This window comes from Varroa destructor, unplaced genomic scaffold (assembly GCF_002443255.2).
Source record: "Varroa destructor unplaced genomic scaffold, Vdes_3.0 BEIS01000007.1, whole genome shotgun sequence".
Taxonomy (NCBI): domain Eukaryota; kingdom Metazoa; phylum Arthropoda; class Arachnida; order Mesostigmata; family Varroidae; genus Varroa; species Varroa destructor.
Genome location: NW_019211460.1, coordinates 681989 through 706130, shown reverse-complemented (window position 1 = coordinate 706130; position 24142 = coordinate 681989). Strand labels below are relative to the sequence as shown.

Below are 24142 nucleotides of genomic sequence, written 5' to 3'. Positions count from 1 at the left end.
GAAAAGGACGCATCAAGGAGCAAGAAAGATCGCTATGTGTAGTAATGTGAGACGTGTTTACATATTACATTCGTCCTATATACGTCCAGATTCGAACCCAGACGTAATAGTCTAGGTTCGAATCCGGACGTAAACACATTTCGTTTTGTACTTGGAGCCAGCCGTCTGACGAATTGCCTAATAGCTCAAGTAGCAGACACAAAGCTCGAAATATCTAGTGGTACTAGGCGTCTTATATATATATATATATATGTATATATGTGCAACGTACGACGATGTACCAGTGTTGCCATACTCATTTAATAAAAGCGATTTGTGAAGCATCGATATATAGACGCAGAGAACGCGACTACGCTTTGTCATAGTAAAATATGTAATTTATGTGTAAAAGATGCAACATTTCCCGTATTATTACGGTTGTTTCATCAAATCCCACCTGCCTGAAAACACGAGTCATCCGAACAACTACTTAAATAGAAACGATACTCGTTTTCAACGTCAGTTACCTTGTTGTTACCATTGTATCGGAGATGACATTCAATATATGAGCTTGATCTTGCTCATCATCCCCATCATGTTCCAGCCCCGTTTCTATCCAGCTATCTATCTTTTGTACCCGGGAGTTAGCCGACGGCTTAACAGTCGTGCAAATATCACCAGTAAAGTAACACTCACACCCGATCCGGTCTGTCACAACGGTGATAGTACTCGTCTTCACTTATTCTAAAAAGCTGATGCTTATTCGTCTAAGATACATTATCTATGCCATACGTAATGGTGTTGCGGCTATGATTTTCGCCAGAAAGAAGAACGATTCGGGCAGATCCGACGATTGTCACCATAGCTACAATAATCGGAGAAACAGTGCGCGACAACGGCATAAACGACTGGAGTGAAGAGAACGACGACGACGACGACAGCGGCAGCGGCTGTGATAACACAGCCGCTTCAACGAGGAAAAGTTACAGAACTGTTTCTTCTTCTTCTTCTTCTTCCTCCTCCTTTTGTAGTCTCTATCTTTCATTTATGATTAGGCGAGTGATTAGTGGTTATCGTTGTCATCATATTCGTTATCTGTGCACGTACATACATGTGCATATGCATGTCATCGTATGCGTTGGGCCCCTCTCTAGAATGTACCTTCCCTCTACAGCAAGCAAACCACAAAGCTCCGCGTGATCAGAGATCCGCAACGGAACCGCGTAACTGCAGCAATCATCTCAAATCATACAGCTCCGATCCGAACGGAGCGAACAACGGCGACAGACATAGCGAGCCTGAGTCACGCCCTTTTGCGGTAATACAACAGCTCGAAGTGTGCGTCGACGGCACAGTTAACAACAATCAGGACAACGACGAAGCTAACGACAATACCGCGAGTGGAATAAGGCCATAACACAATCCGAATGGAACAGAACTATCGTCTATGTGTTTCCTTATTTCATCAGAACAGAGGAGGGTGGAAAAAGCTGAGCCATTATACGAGACATTTGTTGTACGCATTCATGTTTATTCAAATGAATGTACACAATTTATACGAGCCAGCAGGAGTGGCGTCAGCAGCGCGACAGTATAAACAATATCTTTTTATGTCGCTGCCACCAGCGCCAACAACAGCAACAGGTGAATGTTGGCATCCGCATGACAACAGCACAACCGATAACAGCTTATTTTTCGTTAATGCAGACGATTTACAATTTAACTGATTGATCGGTCACGCCGCCCTTGAGTGAGAGCCGTAGCATAGGGTAGAACAGGAATGGTACGAGCAGTTGTTTCTTATTATCGATCATTATATGAATGTACATGTGGAACAGATCATGGCCGATGAACTGGTACCAAACCCAATAGGTAGATTTTATCCATTGTTGGCAGGTCGCCAGTGAGCCAACTCGACGAGCGTTTTCGCCGGTAATAATTGTAAAATGAAGTGTTAGAAGTTGGCCTCGTTATCTCCCACTGAACACGTGGTCGGAGATGAAGGAGGCAAAACTACGTTGTAGTCAGTTTGTTGTTCAACCTAAAGCCTGTGTTCCTTTCGCATTGGCCCATTCGAAAGCTTTGCATCGATTTAAAAACACACTATTTTCGTGGGCGGATTTTTATCGTAGACTAGATTTGTTGTACTTTCAAATTCTTAATAAACAGGTTTAAGCCAGCGTATCGTATCTCATCCAGAATAGATGAAACGTTTTGTTTCAGCGCGCAATATCGCGCCACATTGACAGATTCGTAACGAGCATACGGAACAAACGCGTGTTTTTAATATAAAATCCACAGAGTATAAGATGGCTTCGAAAAACGTTGTATCAATGCCCGAAGGCGGTTCGATGAATTTTTTCCTTCGTCATTCTAAGTTGAATTGCAAAATCACAACGACACTATGATTCTACTGCTTAGGCTGGGTGTGTCCGAAAATCCGCTCGGACTATCTGCCCTCTGCAGTTGGTTCTGCAATCGAGAAATCCGCTTCCGGTCGCCTGCTTTTGCCCTTTCTGCATTTAGTTTTCTATCTCAAGGCAAAATAACTAGAAACACTTTCGTAAAAGACCCGTTATAGTAACCTTCGGGCCCGTCGATGATGGACGCTGCGCTGACGAGTGATAACCTCATGAATAGCAACAAATGTAAAAGCTCACTAATCTACATTAAATTACTATAAGCTGGAAAAGCGTGCCCACGTCACCATTGTTCTTCTCAAGGTTTCTAGCCCCGCTCCCCCTATATTCCCAGATATAGGCGGTTCAGCATCATACAAATACTTAGATCTATGTGATTTTTTTTCCTACAAAAAAAAAAAAAAAAAGCAAACCTACCGAATGTTTAATTTCAACTATATCGTCGCTCTGATCAGCGGTCGTGCCATTGTGACTTTCTAGCGTTGACTCAATGTTGGTGACGTTGTGAACGGAAAGCGGCCCAGCTAAGCTTAATGCTCCTGTACTTATGGGCATACCGAATTGTGTATTTGACTCCAATTCGAAGTAATCCGATTGACCGTGGCTCGAGCTGAAAGTCAGGGTAAACATACGATATGTTTTATTACTATCATTATATAGAATAATAGATATTTTCCGTTAACGAGCACAAGAATATAACGAAAATGTGGCAAATTGTTGCCCGCTTCTGTAGATTATGGAAAACTAGCTAGTCTATACACAGTGAGTATGTCCCCGCGCGCGCCCATAACACGTTTGTTGTGGACCTGCTTGCCCGAATTATCTAATTCTTAAGTTTAGTATCAAGCTTTTTTTCAGCTAGTAAATTCATTACTTCTGGAAGGATAGGCATCGAACGAATCTGTCTAGTATGCCGACGATTTTCATCGATGCGTTGTCTGGCCAAACAACGTCGTGAGACACGAATGCATACAACCGAGAATCCGCAAAGATTCGACCCCTTGTTGAAGGTGTAGATTATTCATTTCTGTTATTGAAATCCTACATCTCGTCCGTATAGTAGAGAGTAATGTGCAGTAAGAAGCGCAATCATTGAAGATAGCAGCTCGTGAAAAAAGACAGCTGTTTGGAAGGCGGATGTTTGGGAATTTGGTGCTAACATGCGTTACAGATGTACGATCTACTTTACAACAAGCAGCGCACCCCGCCACTAGAATGAGGGGTAGTTATCAATGCTACAGAGATCTCAGAGTCCTCTTTCTTCTACGACTCGACGTGGAAATCTCTCTTCTCACTACTGGACACCAGTGCGCATCTAGGGGCACTCTATTCGTCGTAACGAGGGAACACATGCATCTAAAACTGGAGCATTTTAGAAGTGGAAATGCGGAAATTTCCTTGTTTATCTCGTTTCTTTTGAAATTCGTTGGACCACATCGCGTACACGAATTCGATCCGTGTTGCCGAATATATAGAGGCAGAAGGACCCGTTTCTAACCCAGCTTAAAACCACGTCGAGGAGCTGGACTATAACAAGCACCATATGCCGTCAGTATTGCTGCAGCGTCCACTAGATCCTCGCTACTTGTTCCCCCGCCCGCGGCATGCGAGCACACCGCCCTCGACTCTAAACCTTTTGCTCTTTATGAATCCTTCTTTCCCAACTCTAACTCGCCAACGTGGGGCTTCAAAAAAAAAGGTAGCTTTATCAGCACTGGAAAGAATAACAAGACACGGAGAGAACGGACGGGGAGGGTGGATGATGGGGTCGAAAAGGTCTGTCTAAGAAGACACAGTTCCTAACTTGTGAAGCGAGAGATCCAGAAATTTCGAACACTGGCTGTTTCGTTAGAGCTGTTTCGGTGGAATGAGTAATACGATGTACAATAGCAGTACGCATTCGAGGAACTAACAGGGAACCGATTATGGATTCTAATACAGGACTGCGGCCAACGTAAGGAAATAAGAACTAGACATATTCCGCAAGATCCGTATGAAGTACGTATATGGAATCTGAACTCAATTGCATAGGTAGCTTTTTCATACGTCATAAAACCCGCCTATGATTTGAATTACATGAATCTACTTTTCTTTTGTTAATATCGACTATATTATTGCCCCGGATGCACGCGATCAAACATACATCAATGGCGATTCAAATGGTATCGTTAAACGAAGACACGTTTTTGTACTTTTGTGGCCTTAGCGGGAACGTCAGCTTTCGGTGGGCTGGGTTCGTAACTCTTCCAAATCAACCTCATCGTCAACAGAAAAAGGCTCTTCTTTTTGATGTTTACTTTTTTTCGGTGGTTTCTAGTGGTAATGCGTGCAGGGAGTCGTCACAAAAAAGGGTTGCGAAGGATGAAAAAGTCTCAGAATTCTGATAGGGCTCACTTGTGGCCCTGTGTGAGTGATAATTACTAGAACCAGCTGTACGATGCTGCCGTACGGTCTCGGCGTATATTTGTATTCGAGTACTAAAGAGTTTCCTTACTTAAAGCCAACCTGTATCCACGATGGTTAACACTTCCTTTGAATAGCTTTTTCACACTAGAGCTTTGAAATGGCTTCATTTTACAATGCATGGCAATGGTACACTTGCTTCGGCAATATTTTCCGGGCTCTGTGACCATTTGTCGTTACTTGTACAAATCGTTTACATGGTGTCGATCGTATAAAAGGCTGTGAGACACTGCTGAGACTAGCTAATCATGGCAAGAGATAGCTGTCTGCTTTTTTCAAATGAATTTTTCTCGATGTAGTGATACAATAATGTCAATGACGGTCCATATTGGCTCTGGTCTCGCTATGGCGGAAAGAGGCACAGTAAAAAACCTGAAGAGCCTTTCTAGCTAAAGCTGAAATTCGTCGATTGTCCACAATAACGACACGTGCGTTTTCTATGGACGCTGAAACGCGTCTCATTACTATTCGTAAACAATAAACATCTAGTTCAGTGATTAGCAACAGAAACAGCGGTCGTCATCAGTCTGATCATTCAAGAACAATGCCTACAAGCATTAATCAGACGGGGCAGAATCGATAGTAGTGTCCCACCTTCTTCAGCGCTAATAACGCTCTATGAAAGTCATCAGTCAGACATCCCGTTTGGTATAATCGAACGATGTCTGAATTTCAATGAACGAGCCCAGAAAATTCGCAAGGGTTAACCGCTACATACGGCCATCTAAATGAATGATCCCACTAATAGACCATTATTAATTTACATTAAACATACATTTTATATCAAAGGTATGTTTCAAGCCACCAACGCCTACGTATCACCTGCAGACATTTTCAAGCGGGTCGGTACCGCATTCTGTCATCAACTATCTCAGATTACATGATGGCAGATAGCATCTATAGTCATTTCAATTTGTTCACGTTTGAGTGATGTCGTCTAGCGATTACGCCGATCAGACTGAAAAATGACTGCTTTTTTCCGTGTTGCAATCATTGCCATGTTCAATCAGTCTGCTAAGTAGAAGTATTTCGCCTCGGTTCACGCTCGACAGGTGCCATCGTTAGACACTCTACTCGGCTTCATTGGCGATGACAACCACTGTCATGGAAACGACTTTTTCGGCCAGCGAAACCAGTAACAAATATGCTCCATGCGTACTCAGACGAAGGTCATCACTGAAGAGACGCTACTGCAAGCGTAACGTGACGGTCTACACAGACAGTCAGTATGCACGTATCCTCTACATGCAACATCTGGCGGTCTTTTTCCATTGATGCTAAGTTCGAATGGGAAGCTCAATGGTCTCTCTGCGGTGTTCCTGATAGCTATTGCTATCGGTAGATATATGCATATTAGTCAGATTAACTACAACTAGGACAATCGAAGATTCCAGAGGCCCTACACTAACGGAGCCTACGTCTAAAGTCCGCTTGGTGCCACCATTGTTGCGCTCCGCCTACGATAAGGATCTCCCGATGAAATCTGTTCGCTCGGTATCGCCCAGCTAGCTCTTTTATCTGCTGAAAGAGAATAATAATAATAATAGTAATAATAGCATCAACAATAACGAGCGAACATTGGCGTCGACGAGATAGAAGATCGGAGATTACAATCGAAGACAACGGACCTGTTGGGGGAACAGGTTATCTGAGGACGAATATAGATAACAGCACAGTACAGCAACAATCGGTCATTGTTAACCCCTCCTCTACTTCATTGCGATTCCGGATCTCGAGCCTCTCGAGATCGCTGATAGTGGAGAAGCCCTCAGCTGTAAGAAACCAAAGTGAGAGCAGGTCTTCAGCGTATCTGGGCACGAGCTGGCCACAGGACGGGAACCTGGCAACACGCTCTCCCTCTGAACGTCGCCTAAGTTGTTCCGGTCATTAAAAGCGCATTAAATCAGCGATGACAAGCTTCAATGAGGATCATTCTGTATGCCACTGAGCTGATCCAATAACGAGGAAGACCATGATTACTTGATCGAATATATATATATATATTTCAAGTTGTGAACATTTTTTGCTCGTAGAAATTGTTAATAACGCGTTTCTTTTTTTTTTTTTTTTCGCTTATTGACCAGCGATCGTATGGACAAATAAAACGAGCCTCTCGTTCGATTTCTTCGCAGAAACGTCCAGTGGGAACATATGCTTACTTATGAGGCACTTTGTCCATAATAGTTCTCCATTTGGATCCAACGCGACTTTGGCACAAATGTAAATACGTTTACAGGAACGATATCAGATAATTATGTTATTCTGTTGACGTTTTACAGATGTGTATGTGTCGTTATGTATACTACACGCATCGATAAATCCTCCACGTTACCATTTGAATTCGCATCAGCGGTTCAACATTCTACTGGACTGAGATACAAAATCGTCCACTAGTCTTCTAGTCAATGCTCAAATCAGGATGTCTTTTATGTGGAGCAGATGAAATGAAAGCGATCGGTAACGAACAAATAAGGCCTCTATTCTACACGCGCAAAAGTCCTATCATTTTGGTTCCTTGACTGTAGATGGAACCTTCATAGCTGATCGTGTGGGAACGTTTAGAAGCTACATTGAAGATATTCAAGCAATAAAATGCACGCTCGGTAACTATCGGACAATTCAACTCCTCGTCGTATCTAGACAGTATTTACTTCAGGAAGCGATTACGATTCTAAAATTTATTCAGTATGATATATGCACAAAAACAGAGGTGCTGCGCAAATTAGTACTGATTTTTACAACGAACATTGTTGTCAACGCGCGGCCTGCCAATTGAACCCACCTGTTATCATCACTAGACTCAACATTGCTTAGATGCGGATTGTGGACTCCACCGCCTTGTACCATGCTTACAATTCCGGCTGAAGCTGCTAAATGTGCGGCTGATAATGGCGTTGCTCCGTTTAGGCCAAGTGGTGTACCATGGCCTGAGAGAGGCAGCGCTAAAGGGGCAATCGCTATATCCTCACGGAGGTTCCGGGGATCTCGAGCAGCCAGTTCGGCTCCGCCGCAGTACAAACCACTGCTCACAGCAGGACTGGGGCCACTTGTTTTGACACCGCCCCCCGCGGGCGAGAATCCACTTATACCAAGCATCATTGGTATCGAAATTTCGTGGCGCCTGATAGGCCCTGAATGTGCAACCTTCGCGATGTTGTTACTCGACCACTGATGTATTTCAAAATTAGTAGTATTTGGAACACACAGATCTTGCAGTAGACGAAGGTTTGCAACTCTCTGAGAGGTGACCCTGGAGTATCGGACAGAGTTTGGTCATCGACGTGTCCTAGTCCAACTGTATTAGAGACAGTCCGAAAGTATCACGTTTGTTCCGGAACTGAGCACTGATCTTAATACATGACACAGAGCTATCAGTGATCTCCCATCGTTTCAAACTCGTATCGTTTAAATCAACGTGCTCTATGTTCAATTAGTAAATCCTCATGCAAACCATGTCGCATTAATGTAAAACACCGCCGTCATGAACAGAGTCTGTTGGTCCGGGTTATTTCCTCGTCCTTCTACAGTGGTATTAACGCCATGTCTCCGTAGGACGACTTGAGCTAGCTAGGTATCAGTAGGCAAACAGAAATTTTTACATGTGCACTGCCGTATGCTATATGTTCTAGCGGCACTTGCCCAGGCAGTCTCTTCTACTCAATTCACGTCCCTCGTGACTGGCAATGACGAACTTCTACACGCTTCGAAAGTATCCTGACAGACAGTGGCAAACCGAATTAGTTTCTAAAGAGACGCACAAGACGCTTTTTCTCTTTGAGGCAATGTTCCTATCTCGTCGTAGTGTTGAATCGCTTTATCTCATCATCAAGTTGCCGTTCCAGAGGCCCAGTGACATCAACGCATAGACCGCGTCTTTTCTAGCTAAGGGCAATAACAAGGGAAGACACTTTGTAAGGAGCAAGTGGCCGTTGTTATGGGGCACTAACACGCTTTCGGGAAATGTCTGGAAGACTACTAAATACAAACTGTAACAACTCGCTCCGCACTCCTACATTGGACGTTTGCCGTCTCGCTGGCCTCCTGGTTACATTCACTATGGTAAAAGAGGCACGAAAATCACCGCACTCTGACCACGGACAGTGAAACATATGAATCTAGCCAGTAGAAGACACCTCGATCGCAAATCGGGTCGCAGCAAAAATTGAGATCAAGATTCAATCGGAATTCAACAACACCCATCAATGTTGGCCGCTTAGAGCTGCTCTTTAGCTGCCTAACGCTTCTTCTTTTTCTTCTTCTATGGAGCGCCAGTTGGAGTGTGGCGTGTGCCGAAGGCGGAGCCAAGCGAGAGGCCCGCCCCCCAGCTACGCGATTGGCCCAGACACCTAATGAAGCATCCGTGCAATTGGCTGGGGCATTGCGCTAAACTGAGCTAGGCGAAGGGGGAGGGGGTACGCTGCGTGTATAACGGGAAGACTCGTTCTCCTATAGGGAAGGGGATAGGGGCGTTCTCGGCGAGAAAATGTTCTCGACCTCCCCACGACGCTCGATGTCACTTCATACAATCTCCTGTAGCTCTAACACCAACGTGACGCCGTCGGCCGCACAACACCGATGCAGCAACGGCAGTAATCCTGTTTCCGCTACTTCACTAGTGTTAATTTAACATAAATACCAATGTTCGAAATCCGTCGTACGAGCCGGTTGGCCGTTGGCCGTCGGCCAGATGCAGTCGGCGGTTTGGTCAACGATGAACGCGCGGATGATGAGTACGTTTTGCGTGCGAAAAAAGTGATGGCTGATAAAGCCTGAGCGCGCTCAGGCCTGAGCGTTTATGAATAATTAACAAAATGATGAACAAAACTCATACGCTGAGAAAAGTAATGCTTGAAAAGCACGACGGCCAACCCTTGTTACAGGTTCACCCGTTATGCATACGTTCCTATTGTGTCTCAGATAATTTTACTAGTATATTAATGCAGAGGTAAATCCGTTCTAGTTGAATGGCGCTACGTGCGAGACATGATGTGATAAATATGATAGATGAGAAAATTCTTTGACGAGGTTTCTTTTGAACGGGTGTAGTACGGGTGAGTGTTTAAACAGGACGTTTCCACTCTTCGTATTCGAACCCCTCAGGACCATCTTTGAAATAAATTGTGTAGACGAATATTTTACGGGAACCGAATAGCATTAGCTGAAAGAAAACAACCGAACTCTATCCAAAAACACTGACTGGCTCAGTGAGTTTGTAGTAAATTAAAGTAGAAGTGATAATGCGTTGCTATTATTTAGCCTTCGAATTACCATAGAGCTAGTCGGATATGCTTCTGATATCGGCAATTAAACAAATAACCGCGTTACTTTACTTGGTAGAGATATCTCCAAAAGAGGCGCAATGGCAGTCTAGCTGCTCCCGGGTCTTTTCTTGAACCCCGTCCCCTCCGCGTCAGCAAGAACTTTCGAAGCAAACAACGGCGAACGCTACTGTGCAAATATTCAAAAAGCGTTAAACAGAATGCACAAAAAAAAACAATTAACGTATTGCCTGTTTTATTTCAAATAACACAGCAGTCGACATGGTTAAACGGCAAAGTTCTATGCAAAGTCCTAAAGAAATACCGAACTAACACAGACGGCGTCCACTTACACATTTAGTATCTAAGTTTGACCACCTCGATACTGATTTACAATGTCATCTATTAGTAAAACGAGCGATTCGAAAGAAAAACGCGCAGAACTTTTACATAATTCATGAATTTTTCAAGCCCTAAGCTGATTCAGCCTAAGCTAAGAAACGTACCTATTGGGACGATTAAAGCCCAACAAATATCTAAACAAATTTCTAAATAACCAAGTGAAGAAAATTTAGCGAACCTTCCAAATAATAGTAATATACTATCTAATATTGGCATGTATCATACATGATCGGACCCTTAAAATCGACAGTTATAAGTTCAATACTATTCCATATGATGTTAGTTAGGCGCACGATCGAATTATGCGAATGTAGGCGAATGAGCTAGCACTGCTAGATGGCCACGGGTTCAAATCGACGTCCTCGATTTGGTTAAATCGCTGCTAATTAGGTGATAAATTTCCTAAAAAACTATTTTGATTGATCTGATTACGTTTATGCTGGTTACTAGAACTTTTTTTTCGGCGCGTTTGTAGGATCACGATTTGTAGGATTGTTCTAAAACCCTACAAATCGTGCCGCTTTTAGGCCCTTGCACCTGTAGCAACGTTTGAAGCGTCTCACTATCGCGAGAGGTACTTGATTCGAAGGCCAGTTAGACTGACGTTGCTAGCCATACGTTACTTGTTTGGCCGGTTCGTATTGATCAAGACCCGCCGGGACTTCACCTGTAAAGCGTTTCGAGCATTATTATATTGGATATTACATTATCACATTAAAATGGTACGAATCTTGAAAAATGAATATATGTACACGACGAGATACCTAAATCTCTATTCAAGGGGAAGAAAACATTGAAACGGTAAATAAGGATAGCTCCGACTATTTGGTATTGTCTATATTCTATAAAGCACATTTTCCGTTAGTTATGTATTATCGCGTATATGCGAAATACGAATACCACTTACTCGGCACCAGATCTCCAAATGGTTACTAACGTGGGATCGGTATCGCTATAAAGACGTTCCGTGTTTGAATCTTGACGTACACGCAAAATACTTTTGCGGGATTTCTTTTTAACGAAAGTTGCCTGGAACTTGCGACCGTCAAAGGACCATCTTGAGCGGCACACGAGAACAAATAATGCTTGTACATGAGAACGATGTTGGAAGGACATGCGCAAAGGCCGCATGGTTACGAAGCTCAAGGCTCCTGCGTTAATGTCCAAAAAGAGACACCAAAGCCGAAAACTACAGGGCACCTTGGGCCAGGAGTCGGAAATAAAAAATGTATACCCTTATACACTGATCAAGGTCACCTTTACATAAGAATGATACTGTAGCGTAACTTTGCATTTGGTCGCGCTACCGGGGTACGTTCCGCAGCATACGACCGTACATCCTTCGCGGTCAAGGTCGGCTGACGTCCTCGAGATGTGGAACTTGATAGCTGTATGGTGCCATTCCGCTAGTAATAGTAAAAAGCCCACAGAAATGGCTATTTCTGGAGCAATTTCCGCAAGGAGTTGCGTATTTAAATCTCCGCAGGACGGATATTTCCTACTTAAGATGTTTTTTCACCTCTTACCATTAATCCGTAGCGAAAAGTCGTGCCGGTGGTTTGCACACCGACGATTTCTCGCCACTTCAGCTCTTGACGTCCCTACACCCAGAAAGGGCTCTCCGCACAACACAATATGGTGGCCGAAAAGCGGGCCAAACGACGTCTTGCTTTACCTGAACCCTGCATTCGTTACGTCGAGGATGCCCAACAGGTTCGTGAATGTGTTCCACATTGTATTCTCTAAGGTAACAGTTAACTCACGCCATGTAAAACAGGTCGCGTTGTCAGCCATGATCGCGGCATTTCTTTAACTCTATTGTATGTAAATCCCTATCCAGGAGTAATGCTCTACGCGTCCTTTATATCAGATGGTATGTCATCAAGTAAAATTTCGAATAAATAGAAAACTCTGCTGAGGAGAGAGCAAACGCTTTGTCGTCAGTTAAACAATGTTTCGGGACGACTGGGGACCACCCATTCAAGCCCCGTAATCGTACTAAACACGTACTACACAGCATGTGTGCTTAAAACTGCGATTCCAGGTCCGTAGTTAGCAGACCCTGCACTGGCTACGAGATCCCTGTTTCGCTACCTAAGAGCGCTTCCTATAAGGAAACGTTCGTACATATGCTGCAACGTTTTGTAAATACCGGCGATCTTGGAAACCTCGTACGTTGCAAAGTGATGACCTGTTCCGCCTCGAGCCCTTTCGATTCAGGCTAAGAGTAAATCCTCAATCAGGCCAGTGCTGTTGGTTACTATCTTGAAGTGATTTCTACACCAGCGCTACCGAGAATTCTCGACAGGCTATATTACAGCTATATACTCACTCTGACGGCTGCCTTTGAATATATTCGAAAGAATACGTACGACACGGATATTGCATCATCACCTCCTGGATTACGTAGCTACGTTTCTTAGCCTTGAGTTGCGGACCGGCGAGTCAATGGTCACCAACACCAAGATAGACAAGAGCCGTTTAGAACTAATCCGCCCTAACGACTCTATCCGCTCACGGATCTCTGAAGGGTGGTAAGCGCATTGGCGATACTCCATCGTAAGCACCCCAACTGGTAGTTCGCTTGAAGGCTTCTTCTTTTCTTTCTATCTAAATGTATTTTGATTTGCCACGATTTACTGATTAGGTCTAGGTTTACTGAAATCGTGGAAGTCTGCGAGAGTAGCGTCGTCAGTGCACTGTACGTATCGCACTTTGTGATGTGGCATTCAATCCGCGACAGGCAACACACAATCACGCCGTCCCGTCTCTTTTCTTCATGAGCATCATGGGGCGTATAAGGCGCAGCGTAGTTTGGATTTCTATGAGTTGACCTTTTGCGCCGCGGCTACGTTTAAGTTGTAAATGAATTGCCATTCTCAGAAGATTATGAGGTGACCATCCTGCTTTTGCTATATGAAGAGGCCAGCAGAGCGAGAAATAGGGCCCGTCACCTCCGGCAGTAAGTTTGCAAATATCGTGGGACATGGTATTTTTTCGCAGTTTCATACGGATTTTCACGTTTGTTGGGCGCTCTTCCGAGTTCGCAAGCAATACCTGATACAGGCCCTGAGCTTCTCTGCTTATGACGCTATGATCCGGCCAAACAACGTTTGGGTATGCTGCCTGGACCGTCACGTACATTTCTGCCTTCAGTGATGTAGTATATTTGTCAACGGTAAGGAGCTGAGCACACCGTAAGTGCCATAAACTAGCTTTTTTAACATATTCTTAGATTTCTTTGACAGGGACAGTTTGTTCAGGACCAAATCCTTAACGAACCTATCGATAATGAAGAGTGCTTTCGTTAGGCCGGCATTAACCGTAGTAGCGAATCAAGATATGTCTGTTACGACAAACAGCACACAATTATTTTTTTTTTTACAATTTGAGTTACCTACTATATATACATTTTAGATTTTTCACCAAACCTGTAACTACAAGCTTGAAATATACGACCTTTCATTTACGTACTAAATGTTTCAATATTTGAATTTTTGTTATTGTGATCCTGTTTAATCCACATGTTGAATAAAGCAGAGAACATGAAAGTACCGTCAAGTTTTTGATGCAGTAATTCTAAATTATCTGCCCTAAAAAAAGAATATAATTTTTTTTTAAATTGGCACTGATTCTTAGTCATTCTGGCGAGTCATCATATTTCCTGCTGAATGTTTTACTTTCTGTAAGAATAAAGTAGAGGATCTTGGTAACAACTGTTATGCAAATCGGTCAAAGAAATTATCATAGAGAAACAGTCACTCTGCTGATCACCGACGAAGGGGCAAAAATTTTGTCTCTCAGGATGATTTGCCTTTCCGTTAAATCGCCAGACCCGGCGGTAGAAACACCTGTGATTGTTTTATGGTTTGGCTTAAACGAATTTGGTGACTACTTGGGGCTAGGAACAAAGTACTAAAACAAATCATCTTCATGCAAAGCTAACTCTGTCAAGGTTACGCGCTTTTTCCTTAGATGCTGTCGACCTTTTGTTGGCTCTCCGACCCAGTCTATGCGTAACAATAAAATAATACCCGTATTGAGATACCTTCAGTTTTTCTATGATATTGCCCATGTAATAAAGCTAGTTAGATACACTGAAAAATAAATGGTCCTTCTTTTGTAAATGGATAGCTTCCGCTATTACGATATTATAGTTATCTAAAAATGTATAGGAAAGCGTTCACATAAAGGACAGACCGGTTCAACAACAAAGCTAGAACATTTTACATTAATTATAGAGCTAACATAAATATACCTACTGCCAGAGGGCCTATCTGGACTTTTAACATTTCTAGACAAGCTCTATTATCATGGCAACTATCATTGTTGTATTTGGAAGCAGAACAGGATAAAGACTTATTGTACTGTAAGGATATCCTTCCTTGTACTGCGCATTGCATCAAGGTGATACACGAAGACGAATCTATGAATGAAATCTAGCTGAATAAATGTTCGACACGTATGGTGTCACACATAGCTCGTAAATATTATGTAGTTCATTCTGACAGCCACAAGCAACGCCTACAGTGAAGCAGACCAGTACCGTTCGGAACGGGCGGCATCGTACAAGGATTAACCATACGGTCTTGTGCGTCTAAAAGAAGAGCCCTAGCTTGATTTCTCTATAGAAGGTGGGGAAGATTTAACAGAACTAGAACCAGCACCACAATGGGTCTAAAAAGACGGCCTCGCGTTACGACACGAGGCGTCACGGTGCGAGGGAGCCTTGTAGGTGTTCTAAATGCAGCGAGTGACAAGCCTTCATTACAAACTATAGTCCAGAACCTTATGATCATGAGAAGGCTAACAAAAACATAGGTTTGAGCTTTGATGCTCTGCCAAAGTGCCTGTTAAACAGGCCAAGCGTAGAACTTCTACGTCCACCGGCAGCTTGACCCAAGGAGCCATCTTTATCGCTTGACGTAAGCACGGTATCGTATCAGACACATAAAAGCTATATCACTAATGCAGAGCATGACCTGGTTGCCTAAATTGCCTGAAAAAATTGAACGTATACTAATCCAGTGGCGTCGAACGATCGGAAAATGACGAGCACAACGTTACTCTATTGCCAGAGCGCCGTTCTGCAACAATCATAGAAATGAAATCGTGTTTATTTATGGGCTGATGCTTCCCGACACGTCTGTCTAACGATACCCATCAAACAGCTGGAACCAGCAAAATATCGAAAGTGACGTATCGGAGTAGCATTAAAAATAGCTTTTTTTCCACCGAATATTTTTGTTAATACGTCTGTTATTAACGGACCGCCAACGTCAAAACTGAGGATTGGGTTATTGATGTACGGACATGGGCAGTTTGAAAATAGGTTGTTTTGCCACAACAGATCTGCCATAATCTTTATTTTTCAACTATAAGAGCATACGCATTTGCGAGTTGAAGGACAGACAATATAAGTAGCTATTCTCGAAATAGCGCTTTATTTGTCTGAAACATAATGATTCTAGCATAAACGCTAGTTAAGTTAGAAGTCACAATTTATGAAATGACGCCTATAAGAGAACAAGTTGAAGAATTATCCATTAGCGCATTGGTTGATGACCATCGTACGATGCAGCCGTCGTCTTTGTGTACTAAATTTCAGTGCGATGGTGTGCGCTAGCAACGCCAAGTGAGAAGGACAAGAGTCGCTAAAGATCTCAAAGTGAAGGCTTTGAAAGTAAAAAAAAAAAAAAGTAGTCGGCCGTCTGTGTTGGAAAGACATCTGGGCGGGATTCGAGGCTACAGTGATCAGGGAAAAAAACAACATTTACGGTTTAATAAATTAGAAATGAATCTAAGAATGTTTTGCTCACACATAAACCAATAAGCGTCTTTTTTATGAGGAGTTGGAAAATGACATACAAGAAATTGTGGAACACTTACCTGGATGGAAGCATTCTACAAGACTAGGCCAATTTGGAAACTGTGGACCTTTAACGTTACTAGGCGTAACGCAGCGAATGACGCGGTCGAACACTTATACGAACAAGCAATAAATATGCTCAAAAAGACAGTACGTACCGTTCTTTTACGTCTACGTAATAATGGGTCAAACGGAACGACCTGTGAGCGACGAATGCATATTTAAACGATAACAGTTGTGTGCTATCACAGCTAACCTACTGGGTGGCCCGCACGCCGCTAGGGCAGCCGACAGACAAATTAGGTCTGAATGACTACCATAATTATTGTAATAGAGTTGGCCCCGCTTACACGGTCACTGAAGAGAACTGACATAGTGACAGCGGGCTGACATCTTGTAGCAACTGTTCATCTTATAACATACATCAACCTTTGATGATCAGTCGTATACAGACATTATTTTGCATGCATTGAGTACATATAGGATAATTATTTAGTGGTCCTTTCTAGTTTGAAACGACAACTTGAGATTACTTCTTGGCATTACAAGTTATTCTTGTATCAGCACGGGAACTTCATCAAGAGTCTGCTCTGTTTCCACATACCTTGTGCGTAATTTAGGGTAAATCAATGAAAACTAGAAATTGGTTAGTTGTCCTATTACGCCTATTGCTGAGGGGCTCTCGTTTTATTTGCGCTAAACTACCGTCCATGAAATCGGACATCGTTTCAAGAGAACGCATGTTACGATGAAACAAACTGATTCGAAGCAGGGTTAGAATCGAGGTTCCTTTGCTCATCTTCTTGAGCCGGCTAGTCCGCGTAGAATCCTAGCATTAGCTTGATTGCTAGCAAACGCTCTCCACTATGTGAGCTACATCTACCTAGATTTGATTTATTAACGCCTGTCCCTTTCAATCGATTTAATAAATAACATAACTCAACGTTTATTTAACATGATTTATAATACGTTTCGAAACTGTCCTTCATTTGGCTGGCTCCTCTCTCTAGCAAAAGTTCACTGTTCCAGTTCGTTTTTAGGCGATATCAGTTTTATTTAACCCTGATTTGTTCACACTGATCCTCTGTGTGCCTCAGATAGAGTATCTTCAAGACCAGATGAATAGGTAGAGGTTGTATGACAATGTTCTCGTACTTTGCTATGTTGCTTGCAATAAAAAGACTCCGAACTAATGAACATACCGGGGCGTATTGAAATAAAATCCATCAAATCGCATAGATTACCGTACGCTTACTATAGAAGTTCAGTAACGCCGAACAACTCCCAAAAACGTGGATTAGAAATTGGTACTAATTACAATGGAGTTTACATACAGGCATGCGTCTTTTGCTACAATGCAGTTTCGTTGGCTGATATCCAAAAAAAAAAAAAAAAAAAAAGAAGAAGAAGACGCTGAAAAGAGCATCCGTTAAGGTTATTTGTGCTAGCCTACAAACGGGTAAAGATTCTTGCGAAAGCCAGCTCGAGAGATCTGAAGTGCTTAGTGGTGTACATGGAATATGGCTATAAGTAGCAGAAATTCACTGAGACAATCCGAGCGCTGGATAGATGATCCTGCTGACCAAGGTGGATGAATTTTTTATCACTGAGCGACCGTCTGATCTAGTAACGGTGACGTGAAGTTCTCTTCGGAACAAAGGATATGTTTTGTGGACTTCGCCATTGGCAATCGAACCGACGACACTCCTGGTGTCGTAAATGACCGCTTTCATAGATCAATGCCAGAGTTATGGTAAATTCAGCGACTTGTGTTAATGCTATAGAGATCTACCTAAAGTTAAGCTGGAACCGTATATCAATTTGTTTTTATGCATAGATGACTCCGAGTATCAAAAATAGGTGAAGTAGATCGTTAAGTGATTAACTAGAGCCATAGTGTCAGATACCTAAAGGATGTTTAGTCATTACTTTTCAGTTATTAGAAATTTCAGATTATTTTATGTTATACGTGGCCGTATCTTCAGTGTCACTTCCTTGGTGCAAACATTTTAGCGGTTATCAAATTTTAAAATATCGTATTCTCTTCGACTGGTTAGTATAAACTTTTATGCTCAATTAATAGATTCGAAAAAAAAAAAGGCGCCGTCTCTTCACGGGCATGAGATGCAGTGGCCTACGGAAGGCCTATATTTTTTAGTAAATAAAAACCACGTTTTCAGGAAGTTCGATTGAGCCATAAATGAAACTGATGGATTTGACGAGTCAACTAATGGCGCTGTTCGACGAGTATATAGATAGTAAACAAGACCCTACGGATCATCATCATCATCAGGTGCCTCCAAAAAGTTGACGCTCGATGTGGGGGACGAGAAATCAGGCAACACTAACAAGGCAAGAGAAAATGAAATTCTCGACCGGCAAAACGTTACGTGGGCCAAGATAGCACCGCTTCTTATATTGATCAGTGATGATTTACATTTAATTAACTAAACGAGATTCGCAAATATACACACAGTTTCATAAGCATCACATTCTAGGTGAGGTTCATAAAGGCCGAAACGACATTGAGGGTATCGATTCATACAAATTTAAAATTTTTTCTTTAACAAAATTCAAAAATAAGTGACGCGCCACCAGTCAGTGATGTTGCAATGAATTTTTTTTTTTCGCAAATAAAAAATTGCATTTGTGTTACATATGGCGATCAGTTAAATGGAAATCGGGAGGATAGCTTATTGATCGTGTGTATTCTACTTGCCTACACATGATTATATAGAACCTAATTTACGCTAAGAAAACGAAACTAGAATTGGTCATTATTTAAGAGATTGTTAATTATGAATCCTTTAGGCTCACATAGAAAACACGAGTTTAGGTCGATACACGCGCTGTAGATCTCAGTGGGAGTTAAGGTTCGATAAGTTTCAAATCATGCTGACTTATCGTAAATGGTTTAGCATGTCGTAAGCGTAATTATAGGACAGCATAAATGTATTACTTTTTTTTTTACGACAGAGCTTCAACATTTTCGATAATTGTTCCAGCTACTTCAGGAAAACTTCGAGCAATCGACAAACAAGTTCTAGTTAACCCGACGGATTCGTTACGGGTACGTTTTTGAGAGAATGCCTCAAAGACGTTGGCAAATAAACATAGCGCAATAATTCTCAGCGCAACCTTAATGAATTGCCCTATATATTATTTTTGGTTATATCATTTTTAATTGAATCAATAGCGTGGCTGAGCAAGTAAGGGTCTTGTATAATCGAAGCTAGACATCTACATGCTACAATTTCATAATAGGTGGCTAGTAATTTTAGATAGTATGGGGGACTTCTTTCTTCGTGAAAAACGAAGCGACACGCGGGTAGTATGAGTAGTTCATCGAATCCGCTTCCGGGAGATGGCACAGAGAGAAGTATCTAACCGTAGTGGTGGGTCTTCCCGGGGGTCGTCGATTCCCTCCGTAAACTTTTCAAGTAGTGCTAGCCAAGCAACACAGAAACCGGCAGTTGAATGTATATATATACGCTTGGCCATCATAGTCTGGGTAGTGCTGGGAATTCTCCTCGGATCTGTTTTTGTAATATTGATCGTATGGACATACACACTGCCAGTCAAGCCCTCAGTGAGGATGAGCAGACGTCCAATTTCGAAAGTAGGCCAGTGATGACTATTCATGGTTTCAAACGTGCTAGACAAAGGCCAAAAAGGTGATTTTGGCCTAGCTACAGGGTCAGCTGTATGCAATACAATGGAAAGCTTAGCAATACGTATGCCATTCGATGACGTTAGTCGAATAAGGTCTACACCAACAAAAGATGATGTTTGTGTTATTATGACTATTTTTATTACTATTAGAAGCTTTACTGTGATGTACAACGTTATCAAGTATATATCCTAACGTAGCATGCAGTACCTATGTACGTAATAAACATTTCCTGAATAATAAAACTATGGTAAATGAATTCTTTCTGCCATTTCACCCTCGGAATAGCTTAGCGGTCTTCTAGGTCTTCCGAAAGCCAGTTCTTCCACCCGCACTAGTTATTTTGTGATAGCATTTATTATAATCTAGTTATTTGATAGTGATAAAAAATTTGCCTATCAACGGTGCTTGGCCCACAGCCTAGTTTTGGTTCAATCAGGTCACTTATCAATTATTCCTATCGATGATTTAGAAGAGCCGACTATGGCGGGACAGTATTGATATTTGTTCCACAGTTTAGTCCTGCGCTAAACCTATGTTTGTATATATGGCAATGTGTGATGCATCTTAGTATTCAAAATTTCTGCTGTAAGAAAGATCAAGAAGTGCCCTATGTCAGGATGCATTACCGTTCTTATTATTAGGCTTTGTTGCTCACTGCTACAGGCGGCAGGCTCTTGACAAATTAAAGGTTAGGGTTACGCCAGGCTTGCTGCGTTTTTTCCTTTCGTTACTTCTCTGCGTTTTGAATGTATGTTATTAATTAGCGCGCGAAACGACATAGATGAAGCGTTACTTTCGTCATGCCATAAATTGATTTCTTTGCAGTTTTACGCTCAGGTTGTCGATACCAACTACGAGAATAGATCGACAGATTGTTTTGTGTTTGCTCACTAACTAATAGTAATACAAAAGAACTTTCTTTTATAAAATAACGCTTGCTACATCTTTTTCTTTTATATCTGACACAGCTGAATTTTTACAACCTTTCTCCCGGTAATGTCTGCACGATGAGAACCAAATAATATGCAATGGTTATTTGGCCAACAGTTATATTGAACCACTAAGTATACATTGTGGTTTTGATCCAATTATTAGGGCTATCTATCAATAAAATGTGCATTACATTTAATAAACTTAAACTCACTGTTACTTCAAGCTCAGTTGCCGAGCAGATTTTGCTTTTGTCGCTGAATCTTGAAGGCGTTTTCCGTAACTAAATGTTACAACGGTATAATGTCGATTATATAGCTCAAAAACAGGTCCGTGGCAGTATTCATTAGTGATATCATTGAAGTTGTGTTCTAGTTTTTTTTTAAGAACTAAACAACCAGTTCCATAATTGCGAAGCGCGCGTGGCGCTAGCGGCCAGTGTGTTTTAATTAAAACACAAAAAAATGCTAGAGGTGTGTTTTAGTAGTAGAAGCCTGATCGTATCTTCCAGTGAAGCGAACCCCGTTGCGTCTAACCTGAGTTGTTCCAGAACACCTCCAAAGTTGCGAAAGTAAGGTCACGTGTCCCACACTGATTTTCTTCTGCTTTTCTAAAAATGTTGAAAATGTATGTATAGTCCAAACGGCCAAATATGCAGTCTGACGTACGCTAAGTAATACGCTGCAGTTATCAAGAATGATTAAGGGTTTAATTATATAGGTGTCCTAAAGTCAGCTAAGTGGAGTGCTATTAAAGGGACCCACAAAATTATCTGTGTCCGCAAAATATGTACCAAATAGAGTATTACAATTCATAATGTTTAACAGATTAAATAAATCTTCGGGGCAAGTTGTTATAATTGATCGCTCAGCATATATCTACTTACCTTGCGCAATATTGAAGAGTATTTCTGGTCATAATTTATTTATGTGTTTTGTATACGAAGTGGTAAGGCGAAATCTGGGAAGAATTTGTCGTACCAAGCCTTGTTTCGGATAGGAGATTTTTTTCCGGGCATGGCCCAGTGTCTTTGCAATACAATAAGGACTGAATTGAAGAGCAAACTTATTTTAACGGACAAAGAGTCATTTCTAGCAATCTTGGCATTTTGATGCAGAAATTAGGTGCCTATCTGCTGTAGGTTCGTGCAGATACTGCCCAAGCATTAGCTCTTTTAGACTTCTGCACCTAGTACTCCACTACTGCATTGGACCTGTGGATTTTAAGGACCTTGGCCGATTGCTGTGTAAGTCCGTTCGATTGTCCTATGTGGCGAGTTTAGCAAGACTTTAACGAGCTTAGATATACCGATATAACCTATATGACCTTACTCAAAAAAGACATTCGCGAATTCAAAACAGGAATTACAAAACATTTAGGCTCCAAATCGGAGTCGTCGTCGAAGAAAGCGAGACTTATGGTGAACACAAGCGGTTTTCAAGATGTCGTTGTTGGCACAGGAAGAAAAAATGTATTGCTTTCATTTGTACACAGTTTGGTAAGAAGCAGCATGAAACCTGCCGGTATGTTGCGATAGCATCGTGTGCGTATAATCTTAACACGTTACCCAAGTAGCGTTTTTGTTTAACTTTATCGATCATTGCGTATTGTAAAACAGTACGAACTCGAGAACACCATAGAGAAAACGTGTGAAGGACAATTGACATAACGGTATAAAAATAGCCATAGTCATATGCAAATGAGTTGTTACGTGCGTATATGAACCCGGTCCTGAAGTCCACCGTCATGAAAGTAGTGACTTGTCCACTGCGATATTCGAAGCAATGATTTTTATTTCAGGCCACGAATCTTACAAATGGTGGACCATTTTTCCGAGGTGCGACCGACTGAGCATTTTCTAATAATTAATAATGTATCATTTAGAGCCTATCTTTTCGCTAGTTCGAATTAGCGACAGTTTACCCCAAATACGATCTACGTTGTACCAGATTTTTGGCTAAAGTACTTTTTTCTGAGCTGTGGATGACCACACGATCTCTTTTTTGCTTCATATGGATATGATATACCAATACTGTAGAGAGAGACAGTTCAATAGCATTTAGCGGAAAAACTCGGAGGTTCCACATGTGACCACGTCGAATAGTATATCCGCACGTACAAATCATTTCCTTTACTAAACGCCCTAAAATGCTTTAAAAGGCAATTGTAAAAGCCTGTGAAGTTTCAGAAAAATGTACTTATATAAAAACCCCACTCGGTACAAAAACAGCAGCAATCGTTTACGTTTAAAGCCTAATAAATAATAACATTTCCAAAGTCTACGTTTCTAGCATTGAACTTCCTTTGAGCGCCGTACGTTTAGAGCCAATTGATGACAATTTCAAGTTAAATCAACGCATACTGTAGCATAAAGCGTCAGGTTCTATAGAGTGTACATAGTATTTTTTCTTTACTAGTAGTAGTAGACCTCTCGTTTCCAAGTGCGCTGTAATGGAAAGCTAAATCAACGACTGGATCCTACAGAACGCCTCGCTCGGATTTTCCCCTTTGAATAAAGTTACATTCGTATTGTATCGGAGACTGTTTGACGAATTTCGCAGAAACCGAAAGCTCTTAGTACGCGACTCTTTGCCACTAATGGTCTATATATGACCAGAATAACGCAAATGTTTACTTACGTAAACACAACCGAGAGACAAAACCTATACAGTTATGATAGGCCACCAAGCAAGCTCTATTATTCGCTATGGTGGAATGATCCTTTACTTGAGCTTTTACTGAGCTAAGCACACTGACTGCTAAAAGAAAACAATCACTTATTATAGCGTTTACATGAAACAAACCTGAGGACCGTCTAACTAACCATATATAGCAGCTTAAAACAACGGCATAACGTAAGTGCACTAGTCTACGGCTTTTCGGATGTCGATACTCAATTGAGCTACGTTATGAACGACATCAGCCTCTACAGGGATTTTCAACAGGTAGCTCAAGCTTTATATATATATATAATTAACCTTTTCCATGATCATTGTCATCATCGTTCTCATAGTGCCTATACTTGCGATCATAAAACTTACATTTTCCCAAGTTGTTGCCATTGTCGACGAACCTGAAGGTTAACTAACAAATGATTTTTTCGACGACAACAACAACAACAACAACACTATCTTGTTTATTTATTTAT

At 41.8% G+C, this 24142-nt stretch overlaps 2 protein-coding genes across 16 annotated transcripts in view; one reads left to right on the top strand and one right to left on the bottom strand.

Annotated features, from left to right (window-relative positions):
- Window positions 1-9115, bottom strand: part of LOC111254654 (uncharacterized) — a 53759-nt gene extending 44644 nt beyond the window's left edge. For 3 of the 6 annotated variants that reach the window (XR_015317640.1, XR_015317639.1, XM_086975637.1), the window contains exons 1-2: window positions 7645-9114; window positions 2817-3009 (exon numbers count right to left, since the gene is read on the bottom strand). Coding sequence is in view for 3 of the 6 variants with exons in the window: in XM_086975637.1 (XP_086831763.1) it covers window positions 2817-3009; window positions 7645-7961 (510 nt within the window). In the remaining 3 variants the exon portion in view is untranslated. Of the gene's footprint in view, window positions 1-2816; window positions 3010-7644 lie in introns of all 6 variants that reach the window. The other 3 variants (XR_015317641.1, XM_022815724.2, XM_086975636.1) reach the window with 2 other exon arrangements.
- The window catches only part of LOC147754168 (uncharacterized), a 30897-nt gene continuing 9635 nt past the window's right edge, over window positions 2881-24142 (top strand). For 8 of the 10 annotated variants that reach the window (XR_015317652.1, XR_015317653.1, XR_015317651.1 and 5 more), the window contains exons 1-2: window positions 2882-3021; window positions 18572-18743. The gene's annotated coding sequence lies outside the window, so the exon portion shown is untranslated. Of the gene's footprint in view, window positions 3022-18571; window positions 18744-19396; window positions 19535-24142 lie in introns of those variants that run through there. The other 2 variants (XR_015317654.1, XM_086975681.1) reach the window with 2 other exon arrangements.